The following is an 11,902-nucleotide window of genomic DNA, read 5'->3' on the forward strand; positions in this document are numbered from 1 at the left end:
CCATAATATGCATCATTACTCAAAACATTCATAGTCACAGTCATTAACTAATTCTTGCATAAACATGTTTGAATAATTAGGCTATGGAAATAACAAATGTAGGTCTTCACATTAGGTAGTAAAACATCCATATGTTTCAGTGAACTGGTAAATAAAGTGTTGTGTAAAGGCCTTGCGGTGGTTACTGTCCTCTGACCTGGTACGCCCACATCCTGCCACAGGCCTAACACAGCAGAAGTTGCTGTGCTATTTAAACTTTTAAACTCTTGTTTGCTGCATTAACTTTCTTTTCCTGCATTAACTTGGACCACACTCCTTCTTTTCCAGCCACTCCTCCGTTAGACCTCAGGCAGGAAGACCTCTGACCTTTCTCAACTTGCTTTTTCATATCATCTACCATGGATTTGCAATCATACCTTTGTTTATTGTAGGCCCCACAATATTCTGCTTTTTTTTAAAAAAGGTGTATCATATAAAGACCTGCTGTAATAAAATTAATAAAGTAAAGTAAATAGTCATGCCCACGTTTAATACCTGACATTTTCAGTGTAAGCCTATTAATGAGAATCAATGGCGCCACCATTTGGTGGAAACTTGCTATGTCACCGATCAACAAACATTCAAATCACTTTCTTTTTTTATCAGGTTTATTTAAAACAAAGCTTTAAGATAATAACTTTACACGCCGTTTGTTTTCATGATAAAAAATCATCTGTGTATTAATAATCTCATCTCTGTTGGTAACAAAATAATGCTACAACCTCCTGAAACACAAAATAAATTACATGTTCTTCCGATAACAGATAAATTACTATCCTTATTGCTTTTATATAAAACGACATTTTTACTACAAAGGATTCGAGAAAATAATGACCCATTCAAAGTCACAGTCGCAAAGCACACATTCATACACACACATGCATCTCACACAATTCATGAAGCGAATGGAGTCGTTAAAAGTCACTAATCTTCTTGTCAAATACATAAAACAATAGTTATATGACATATGAATAAATGCAATCTACAACAGTTCTTATAATTCTACTTAGGTATAAAATATAAGCGCTTTTTTTTCCGAAAGAAATTACAGTCAAATATACAGACGCCTCCTCAGCTTTGAGGGGGACGAGTACAGTATGTTTCTGAGTGGAAGGTGCGGGAAACAGAAAAAAGAATGCAAAGGGAAAGAGGAGCTGTCGCAGAATCCTTACGTGCGTGTACAAAGGTTGTCACTATGCTAAATTTTCAGTCGAATCAACGCAATATGTTTGCATTTGTCTCTTCCTTAATGTGGCTTTACATTTTCTTATATGACAGATTCACCGGCTCCACTCAGGGAGGTGCTGCAGGAAGAAACACGGTGAGAAAACAGGAAAGAACTTTTAAACTTCAGCCCAATTAAGAGTTTCTGATCCTTGGCTTAAAGACAATAGACCTTATTGTATTTGTTGTGCATAAAACTTATGAAACGACCAAAAACTCAAATGATCAGAAACTATTGAGACAAGGCTGCTTTTAACTTTCTGAACTACAGGTCCTGGGCTGCTTGACTAATCCCTCCAACCTTCTTGTTAGGGGAAAACTCCTCATCTTGCTCTAATATATATTTATTTGGTCAAGTTCAGCCACTGTCACCTCACACCTTTGGTTCATCTGTCCAAATATTGAACTGAAAAATAAGAGGACGCTTGAGGAAATATTTTTGGCAAACAGAAAAGAATACGTAGGACATGGACATGTAAATGAAATCCTTCTAGCTTAGTAGTGGTGGCCACTGGAACCCAGTGGGGGACCTCTGCAGATCTCTTCCTGTAGATCTCAGACACATGTAACTACTGTATACACTGCTACACTACTGTATGTAGCACATGGTAATTATTTTTAAGCACATAATTAGTGGTATGCAGGTCTGACTAAATCTGTCGTCTGATTCTGTAGCAGGAGGAATCTTCTAAAAAGGCCGTATTGGCTGCTGAAACACAGCTGTGTCCTTAATGAGCACCTTTCATTGCAATCAAGGCACAGAAATGAGCCTCCTAGAGTAGAAAACAGCAAATGCTTCACTCAGCCCTCTGTGACATTATGAACCCATTAAAGCTGGTGCACAAGCTATCAGAATCTATTTCAGAGGAGCCTGCGGTTCAAAACCCGGTAACACAGAGCTGTGCGCGTCTGATCCGCCGTCACACGTCCACTCTGGGACGTCCATTTCTACGCTGTCGTTGCTGTAGGGGAAACCGGCCCTTTTCACCTGTTCCGTTGCACCTGGTGGGCAGGTCAGTGCCTCTTGGCACGCAGCGCATTGTGCGTGCACGAAGCACAGCAGGCAGTCCTGTAGTAGGAGTAGATGCACAGCCTGGCCTGCACCACCATCACACAGTTGTCACGGGTGTCCTGGCAGTTCTCATCTGTGATTGAAGAGGAGTGGAGAGGGGTCAGGAGGAAGGAAGCCAAAACAGAAATAAATGGACTTATCAGCACTCACACCGACCTGGGACCTCTGGACTACAGGGTATTGTGTTGCAGACCTGCTCCTGTTCCGGTTTGGTATCGGGATCACATTCAAGGCTGTGCCTTTTGTCCGGTGTGAGGCAGCGCACCTCCCTCATCTGTAGACCTTTTCCACAGGAGCGTGAGCACTGACAACACAGCAGAGACAAACAGGCTTTATATAATGATACTATTCTCATTATTTTACTGGTGTGACACAAGCCATTAGTCTCTCATTCTCTCATTTCATTCCCACATCCCTCCTCCCCCCCATCTCTCACCGCACTCCACTCGGTTGTGAACCACTGCGGCTCGCACGCCCCCATCTCGCACTCCTGGACCACAGCTGGCTTGTCCAGATGTGCACATTCGCTGGCTGGCACGACAGTAAAAGCATTCCCCGTCTTCTGGACACAAATGATGTCTCGCCGCTGAGTTCCATTCCCACATAAGACGTTGCACTGGGGAAAAAAAAACCCCGTCAGTTCCGTTGAATGCTACGCAGAGACGCCGCAGCTGTGTTCATCGGATAACGCTGCCCGCCGTCTCACCTCTGTCCACGGGCTGCTGTACCACATGGCTCTTGGCACACAGGGGCCCCCGTTGCAGGCCTTCATCTCCGCCGGCTTTTCCCCGACACACTCCCCTCCTCCTCCTCCTCCTCCCTCTCGGACCCCTCCTCGAGTCAGACACACCACCTCCCTCTTCTGCACTCCGGGGCCACACTGAGCCGAACACTGCGGGTAGTGGGAGACCCCGTTGAAGAGAACAGCGGAGCTGGTGTTCTTCTCTCTTTCGTGTCGCGCGCTTTACTCACGGTTTTGGACCAGCTGGTGAAGTACCAGTTGGTCACGCACGGCCCCATGTTGCACTCCTCGCTTCCCTGTGGACGGACCCTGGAGCTGCACTCTTTGTCGTTCACTGTGCTGCCTTCGTCACTGACGCATTGGATGCTCCTTGTCCTCCGTCCAACCCCACAGTCCACTGAACACTGCAGCAAGAAGAGAGGAGGCCTAAAAGTCAGGACTTTCAGGTTTTCTTTCTGTCTCGTTAATAATCTGCAGGCTGAAGACCTGACAGGCACTAATAATAAAAGCATGAGCTCCTCCTTGCAGACCCACCGTGCTCCAGTCGGAGCTGACCTCCCAGTGGGAGCACAGGCTGAGCTGGCAGCTCTGCGTGGCCTCCGGCCGCGTCAGGTGGGCGCATCGCTGCGGGTGAACCATGGTGGAGCGCTGGCCAAAGCTCTGCCTGCACTGGAGCTGCCGCTGCTGCACCCCGGAGCCACAGGACACGCTGCACTCCGACCAGGCGCTGGTCTCCCAGCTAGCACAAGGACAAGCAGCAGCTCATTAGCCTGAACCACATGCCGTGTCTGTTATGTGCAGTGAAGGACGCCGGGGGTGAATCCAGCTCACAACGGTGGGCAGGGGTGCGTGTTGCACGGCTCCTCCTCGGGGACCGGCTTGGCTGCAGAGTCACACTCCCTCTCTGGCACCTCCTCGTCTGTGAAGCGATTTATACACAGAAGGACTCTGTGCTGAGAACCTGCCGACAGATTGGTGAATTTTAGTGCCGCGCGCTTGTGCTTTGCCCCAGCGACCAGAGGAGGGAGACGTTGCGTCTCATTTGTAAAATGAGAAACAGGCACGTATACAGTGTGTCGCATCAGTCTGACCTTTGCCACAGGAAGCAGAACACTCTGTGAGTTCCCCTCTCCTCCAAACAAACGGCGACTGCGTGTCCAGCGGCTGGTCGGTGCGCGGCGGGATTCGAGCGTTCCTATTGGGCGCCGACCCTCGCTGCATCCTCTCAGGTGTCCATCGGGCCGATGAGGAGGGCGAAAACACAGAGGAGGAGGAGGAGGAGGAGGAGGAGGAGGGAAAGGAAGGGCCGGCAGCAGACGGAGCGAGAGGCGGCTCTTCTATGGACACGGTGAGAGAACCTGAGAGGAGAAAACAAGGAGGAGACGGATGGGACGGGGCGGAGGAGACGGGCAGAGAGGCGAGGATTGTGAAACGAACACGAGCAGGAGGGGAAAAAGAGCGATGGAGTGTGAGGAAATGCAAATGCTCAGAGACTAAGCGAGGCGATGAGTCACAGGCTCATGATGTCATGATGAGGTCAGAGTCTCAGCGGACCTGTGGACCAGACAGTCCCATGTAGGTCACGCACAAACACGCAAACACACTCCTACAACAATGCCTTCACATGACCCCCAGCCACGCCCATTACATCAACCCTCCAAGGCCGGGAGCTGGTGTCTCCTCGGCTAATGGAGTCTAAATGTTGGAGTCTTGCTTTCGGTTCAGTTCTGCGCTGCGTTCGGCGCGCCCGCTAACATGTGAGACCTGTGGAGCGGTGGAAGGACTCACTGCGGAGCGGCGCCCTCGCTGGCTCGCGCTCCCTCGCCCATTCTCTGGGCGTCTCCCTCGCTGGCTCCCGCTCTATGTCCTTCGGCCTCTCTTGCGCTCCCTCTTTTTTGTCCACGGGGATGTGAAACTCGTAGTCAATGCCGGGGTTCTCCTTGTGGAATATGATCTGCAGAGTAAGGCAAGCAGCAGAACCTCCCTTTAGTTGACCAGGAGGTCAGAGTGACGGCTGCAGGGAGCCCATGTCAAAATTATGAATGATTTCTGACGTTGCTCAATCAAATGACAAATATTTCTTATGATATTTAAGGTATTATAGCTCATTGAGCGTGGAATCATTGGCTCTGAGTACGAAGTTACTAACTCTGAAGCTTTATTGGCTTTATCTAATTAAGGTCATCTGAAGTTTAATCAGCAGCCTCGTGACAACAAGGATTCGATTTGCTATATTTTGCTTGAAGTCATTTGATCAGTTGCTCTACAGTGTCTGACCGCTTGCGTGCAGGATGAAATCATGAATGAATGATTACTGGCTGAGTTTACAGGTCTTAAAGCACTGTGGCTTTTCAGCTGTGACTGATGCTGCACTGAACCGAAGCTTGTTAGCTGCGCCACACGAGCCCAAATAAAACCACCAACAACTTTCTGGACAGATTAAAGTAGAGTTAATTTAAGGGTCTGAAAGGGTCCGGCTGTTGGAGGTTCTGATCCAAGGTGTTGGTCAAATCTCACAGGCTGGGATAATAGAAGGTCCGCGGTCCAAGATCTGCCTCCAAACAGTTTCTTTCTGGAGTCACAAGGATCTACAGACCTTTTTCATCCGTTCAATGATTTGTTTTCCAGCAGCTAATGAGCATTGTGGCCTCAGAGTGCAGCTGCAGTGGTTTTCATGTTGGGTCTTATTTCTATGTCCTATTAAATGTTGATTGAACATCAGACTGTGCCCTTGATGAATACTTGCTATTTTCACCCTCTCCTGCCCTGTAACTACAGGACGTAAAACTGCACATTACTCCTGTTCTTTAATAAGATCTGAGCCTAAGGTTGGAGTTGTTATTATTAAGCTGTGGATAGTCTGATGTGGCTCAGGTCAACTTTAGCGTAGCTGTTTTTATCCCACCATAATGCTAAAGTAATGCTGCTTATCTGGAGGATCTTCACACAAAGCATAGCCTCGAGCCGCTACACGTGAGCCTTGTGCGCGATGCCTAACTTAATTTTGGCGTGTCCCGGTTCATGTTTGCTCACAGGCTTAAAATAAATGCCTTACCGCGCTCTCGTACTTACGTAAAGCTGTAGCTGTGTGGTGGTCGGACCCGGGGCGCTGAGGGATTCTCCTTTGGCTTCTTCCCCGTCCGCCTGTGCTCGGGGCCGGGTGTAGCTGAAGGTGGTCCCCCCCGCCTGGTACTGACCTGGAGGGTCCACGGCCCAGCGCCCGTTCACCACGGACGCCCCTGTCCCACTCCTCATCGCTGGAGAAACGAAAAGAGGCAATGAATCAAGATGGAAGTTTTCTTTTCCTTATTTTTAACTTGTTTAGTCTGGTGAGTTCTCAAGAATCCCACATAAGTCCAAACACTGAGAGAGAGAGACAAATACAGACTTTGGAGTTTCGTCTCGTTACCAGGCTGTGGGCTGGCAGGACAAACACTCATACACACACTTCACTTGCTTCATAGGAGCAACAATACTAGTTTTATCTGCTTGAGCCTGTACGGCCACAAAATCCCACTGACTTAGACTGAGCCAGCTCACAGGGCCAAATCTAATTCCCAAATCCACTATTTCCCAGCCAACGTCTCGCTTTTGCTGGAGTTGTAAACGGGGTAATTCAGGAAACCTAAAACGCCGCATGTGTGTGTGGTTGAGCGTCGGTGTCTCACCCAGGTAGTTGGGGCTCGCTCGTCTCTCCGTGATGTTGATGAATGTGGCTCCGGGCGGGATGTCCAGGATCTTGTGGTACCCCAGGGGAACGGTGACGTTGTGGAAGCTCCCCGTCACCTTTCTGCAGGAGACGTCCCTCCCGCCGCACACGCCGCACTTATCGGTCACAGTGCCGGAGCCCAGCACCCCGTCACAACCCTCGGTCTGGAAGGAGAAAAGACGTAGGCGACGTGTTGGACGACGGGGGGGAAAGTGGGGCAGTGTAATGAGGAGAACCAGAGAAGGTCCCTGTTGACATTTAACAACCACTGCCAGTGTTTATTCCACTGTTGTAAATTGGTAACTGTTCCGAGTCAGGTTCCTGCCAGGATTGGACTAAGTGCAAAATCTGAGAGTCAGAGCACAAATGAGAGAAAAGAGGCCCGGAGCAGGGTCATAAAAAATGCTTGCGACACTCACTATAAATCAGGCAGCAGACGCGAGGCCGAGACTCGGCTTCTGGGCTTTGTCAGGATTCTGTGCTCAGACACCTGAAGCAAACATCTCGCCGAGTAAATCTACTTACCAGACACTTCCCGTCTACGCACACGTCGTTGGGGCCGACGTTGAAGCAGGGAGTCCCGTCTGTCACGCGCTCCGCCTGGCGAACGTAGAAGCGATAGCCCGCCGGCCTGCAGGTGAGCTCGCACTGCTTGTCCACACCAACTGGATCGGGACAAGAGGCGACACACAGGTTTGTCTTTAGTGTTTGTGACTTGGAGGTCTCCAGCAATTTCTCTATGCACGTGCCAGGTGATGAACGTCTTTCACATGGACAGAAAAACCGAGGCCAGATCATATAACGCCGGGCGCTCAGACAGCTCAGGGATTTGCCATTTCCCCTTTACTGCTGCACCCTCCCACAAGACACACAGCCAGGAGAGAGGTATAAACATAAACTTGAGCAAGGTCAAGTTTCTGTGAGGAGCCCAACAGGGTTCGCTGAGGGAAAGCGCGGGGGAAACAGACAAACCCCTTCAAGGTAAAAGAGGAAATGAGAAGGCCTTCAAGGTTTAGAGAGTAGGCAGCCACGCAGACGGGTGGAGAATACAAAGGCTTCGTCTACAAGCAAAGAAATCCAGAGAAAGTAGAAAGAAAGAGCCGTGAGTTCCAGTTCATGCTGGTTTTGTCGGTGTCAGACGAGCTCCACGGATTTTCAAGCTTCCTCAGTCACAGAACACTGATCAGCTCCTAACTGATTCCAGCTGGTGTCTAATGTTGTGGTGGGTGAGGGTCTGCATGTCAGAACACACAGTACAACACAGTGTGCTTCACTCATTACTAGGAGGTGCTGATGTTTGGGCAGAAAGCATAAAAAGTAAAGGCAAAAAGTATACAGAAAGTAAATGCAGGAAGGACAATAAGCTTCTGAATGTCTTTACTGCTTCACGTTTATCTGTGAAATGCAGCAGTAGACATGAGCTCACAGCAGGAGTGGGGGGTTCTAGATCAGGTTTCAGGAGGGAGGGGGGAGCTCCCGTTACTGGGAGTTCAGCGCCTTAACGACAAATTGTGTGACTTTAATTGTGTGACGTCATTTTCGCAGCAAACCTAAAGCAGAAACATACGAACAAAAAGAAAACACTTAAACCATGACAAGATTTGAAAATAAAGAAAGAAAACCAGGTCTAGACCAAGAGAGAACTTAAAAAAGCACAGGGCATGTATTAGAAACATGAGAAATTGATATGCTTTCACAAAATAGTTCTTTGAACGTCTGAAACAATGCTTCATTGGGTGCAACTCAAGCAGTACACAAAATCCACACAAGGTAGAGATTAGAGAAACTGGACGGCCTCAACGCCTTTTCATTGTTATGGTTTGCTTCATTTGAGCATTAACACACAAATAAAGGTATGAGGTTTGAAAAAAAAAATGCTTGAGGTTCATTTCAAATGGGAGGTTTATCTTAGAGGTGGAAGGAAGTCAGACATTGAAAGCAATTTAAACAGACTGTTTATCCTTCCACAAACAGACTGGCGAGTTAAGGTAATAAATATATAAATACACTATAGAAATGTACCTAGTATCAGCTATTAAATACCTTCAATATGTCCATACATTAACATGTATATGAGATTTTGAAGAGTTTTGTTTTCATTTTGTGATTCTGCACATTCTGTGCTCATCAGTATACACCAGTATGTCATCAGCATGTGAAATGACAATAGGGAGCAGTGAGTGTGTATAAAATAAGATAATTATGCTAATGATCACGACATCAGAATCCGATCTTTAGTAATCTACTCTTATGGTATTTTATCAGTGTACAAACCCAATGCACTGTATAAATAAAGACCTTCATTCTGTTCCCAGCCTGCCGCCCTCCACCCTGCTCTCGCTCTCTGCCCATCACAGTTATCTTTGAAAGATTACACTGGAAACAGTGACACAACAGAGAGCTACAAGTGGAACATGCACTCTCTGCCTCCGTCGCGTTCCTCTTTCATTTCTCCCACCTCTCCTCCTTTCTGTCCTGCAGTTGCTCCAGCTCCTATTCACTTTTTAATCTTTCCTTCTCGTTTGCGCTTCATCTTTCGCTTTCCTCTCGCCAGCTCTCGCTGCTCCTTTGTTTCTCCCTTTGCCTCCATCTGTGCCCTCGCTGTCTCTTCCACTATCTCTCCCTGCCTCTCTGAGCTTAGTGTTCAGACAGTGGAATATATGTCGTCTAAATATACTTCCCCACTATCTCTCCGTCTAAACAAACTCCAACGGGGACAGAGAAAGAGAGAGGCAGTGGGACAGGAAGAGGGGAGGATGGGTGAGCCTAGAGGGGATGAGGCCCGAAGAAAAGGAAATATTCAAGTAAAACAACACCTGCACGTGCAGCGCTTACAAAACTGCAGAGATACAGCTTTCAGAGCTGAGCTTGTGGACGGGAAATTAGCGGGGACGATCACGGCTGTGATCTTTAACCACAGTGGCAACTTAAGCTCTCGCTTCCAAACCATATGCCACATTAGTTATTAGCACACCACCGAGCGTCACCTTGCAGCGCCATGGAGCCAGGCATCATGACAGGAGCCAGATCTGCAGCACTGCACAGACTCCACCACAGATGAGTGCAGCTGGACGTAGAGGACTAATACACTGTGCACACACAGTCCTCACAGCCTCCAGTTTGTTGATGGGAAACGAGATATGAAGGCTTGGGTTGTGGCCAGAGCGAGCGGACTGAAGTAAACAGTCGCGTTCAGTTTACTTAAGCAGAGTGGAAAAGGATCATCTACAGCACAGTATAAGGGCGTCTGACCCGGCGTGAGTCATCAGCTAATACTTCAGACAGCAACTAATAGGATATCTGACTATTCTGCGACTCCTATGGTCCAAAACACTCATGTACCTTGGATGAAGTGTCCTCGGTACTAATGAACCACCTCTATCAGTGGTTGCCTCTGTTTTTCCTCTCTTTGTGGTTTTAAAGTGGAAAAATATAATAAAAGATATAAGATATATATATATAGATATTAAGATATAGATATTTAAAATATTCAGGGTCAACTTACTAATTTCTCAAATGACTAGAAGTAGGGACGGGGGTGAGGGGCTTTTCCCTGTGTTGTGCAGACAGTCTGACTCCAGCTGATACACTGGGGATGACTCCTGGTACAGATGCACAGCAGACATAATTTCTGGCTCCGCTGTTAAGAAACTGCCCTCGGCTGGCTTTGAAAAACTCTCTTCAAGTTCAATGTGTTACGGATAATCAAGCAGCAGAGCATCTAAAGTATTCATCACGTCTCAGGCAATGGAAATAAGTTATGCTTCCCACCTATGGGTTATACACACAGACTTCTCTGCTGTCTGGCTCTGGAGCTGGAGACGATCCCAGCTCATAGCTGGCAGGAGGCCGGGTGAAGTCGGGGCAGGTTGCCAGCAGGGCGAACACATGAAGCTGCTGTGTGCACGCATTCAGTGGACAGGTTTAGAAAGAAGAATGGTTTAAAGGCAGCAATCACCGACTTTTAGCCACCTGAGAACAGCAGAAACCAAAAACACTGAGCTACAGAGTTGGGTAATAAGTCTGTGTGGTTCAAGGAAAACAGCTCCTTGGTTTGATCTATTGTTAATATGAAAACATCAATTAGAGAAGCAGTGTGTGTGTGTGTGTGTGTGTGTGTGTGTGTGTGTGTGTGTGTGTGTGTGTGTGTGTGTGTGTGTGTGTGTGTGTGTGTGTGTGTTCAGGAATGACTGACAGACCTGACAGATACACAAAAAAATAAACTTTTCCACATATGATCTCAGGCCCATTAATCCGAGCCTCTACATTTTGAGCACACGCACATCTCTGAGTCTAATGACTAATATGGTTGATATCATCCCACAGCTGTGCTTCTTCCTCCCCTTCTCCAAATCCCCCCCAAGCTTCTAAAATTCCCTAATCCACGCTTTTTCTTTGTCAAATTCTTCGAATGCTAAAGCTGCCTTCCCTAGAACTTGCTTTCTTTCCCCGGCACCGTTAGGAAATCAATACAAGACGCTAAATCTCTGTTGGACACTTAGCGAGAGAGTAAACAAAACGCTCGCGACTGCACACGCACACGTGTGGAGAGACAAAGGCATGCACACACAGGCCACGTCGCCTCCCTCCGCTGCCAGCGGTCACGTGACACACACTTGCATCCCATCACCTCTCACCTCCATCTCCCTCTTTCTCCCTCCCTCTCTCTCTGTTTATCTCACTCTGTAGGAATCCGCGTGCTTAGTCAGAGCTGGGAGGAGAAGCTTGGCACCAGAGGCAGGGAGACGCTGGACAAATGAGAGGAAAAAGCCAGGAGGGAGAGCAGAGGCAGTAAAAGCAGGCCGAGTCCCAGTGGTTCCGTGGCGCTCCCTCTCGCCACCCTCGACGCTCCGTGCGGATGCTCCGATGGGAGGCGGGGGCACAAAACTCACTAAAACTCCCGTTTTCCTATTGCTTTTCACCCCCTCCCTGCTCTCACATAAGCCTATTATCGTATCGAAGCTGCGCAGCTAAACTCTAAACTATGTCAAGTCCGGCCTCACCCTCAGTGAAAGGCTCCCAGTCATAGAGGCGACCCATGAACTCCTGGGTGTTAAAGGCTGCACACTGCTCTGCTCGCGGGTCCGATGCGCCTCCTCCACACACCTGGAGGGCA

The 11,902-nt window shown here is 48.1% G+C and overlaps 1 protein-coding gene across 1 annotated transcript in view; it reads right to left on the bottom strand.

Annotated features, from left to right (window-relative positions):
• Positions 1 to 629: 629 nt before the first annotated feature.
• adamtsl4 (ADAMTS-like 4) overlaps positions 630 to 11,902 on the bottom strand; it is a 21,635-nt gene continuing 10,362 nt past the window's right edge. The window contains exons 5-17 of the mRNA XM_029130181.3: positions 11,790 to 11,892; positions 7,312 to 7,451; positions 6,746 to 6,950; positions 6,150 to 6,334; positions 4,866 to 5,031; positions 4,169 to 4,435; positions 3,909 to 4,038; positions 3,612 to 3,816; positions 3,308 to 3,481; positions 3,042 to 3,227; positions 2,772 to 2,951; positions 2,492 to 2,639; positions 630 to 2,408 (exon numbers count right to left, since the gene is read on the bottom strand). Of these exons, the coding sequence (XP_028986014.1) occupies positions 2,278 to 2,408; positions 2,492 to 2,639; positions 2,772 to 2,951; positions 3,042 to 3,227; positions 3,308 to 3,481; positions 3,612 to 3,816; positions 3,909 to 4,038; positions 4,169 to 4,435; positions 4,866 to 5,031; positions 6,150 to 6,334; positions 6,746 to 6,950; positions 7,312 to 7,451; positions 11,790 to 11,892 (2,220 nt within the window). The 3' untranslated portion in view covers positions 630 to 2,277. The remainder of the gene's footprint in view (positions 2,409 to 2,491; positions 2,640 to 2,771; positions 2,952 to 3,041; positions 3,228 to 3,307; positions 3,482 to 3,611; positions 3,817 to 3,908; positions 4,039 to 4,168; positions 4,436 to 4,865; positions 5,032 to 6,149; positions 6,335 to 6,745; positions 6,951 to 7,311; positions 7,452 to 11,789; positions 11,893 to 11,902) is intronic.

The sequence above is a fragment of the Betta splendens genome, chromosome 16 (assembly GCF_900634795.4).
Source record: "Betta splendens chromosome 16, fBetSpl5.4, whole genome shotgun sequence".
NCBI lineage: Eukaryota > Metazoa > Chordata > Actinopteri > Anabantiformes > Osphronemidae > Betta > Betta splendens.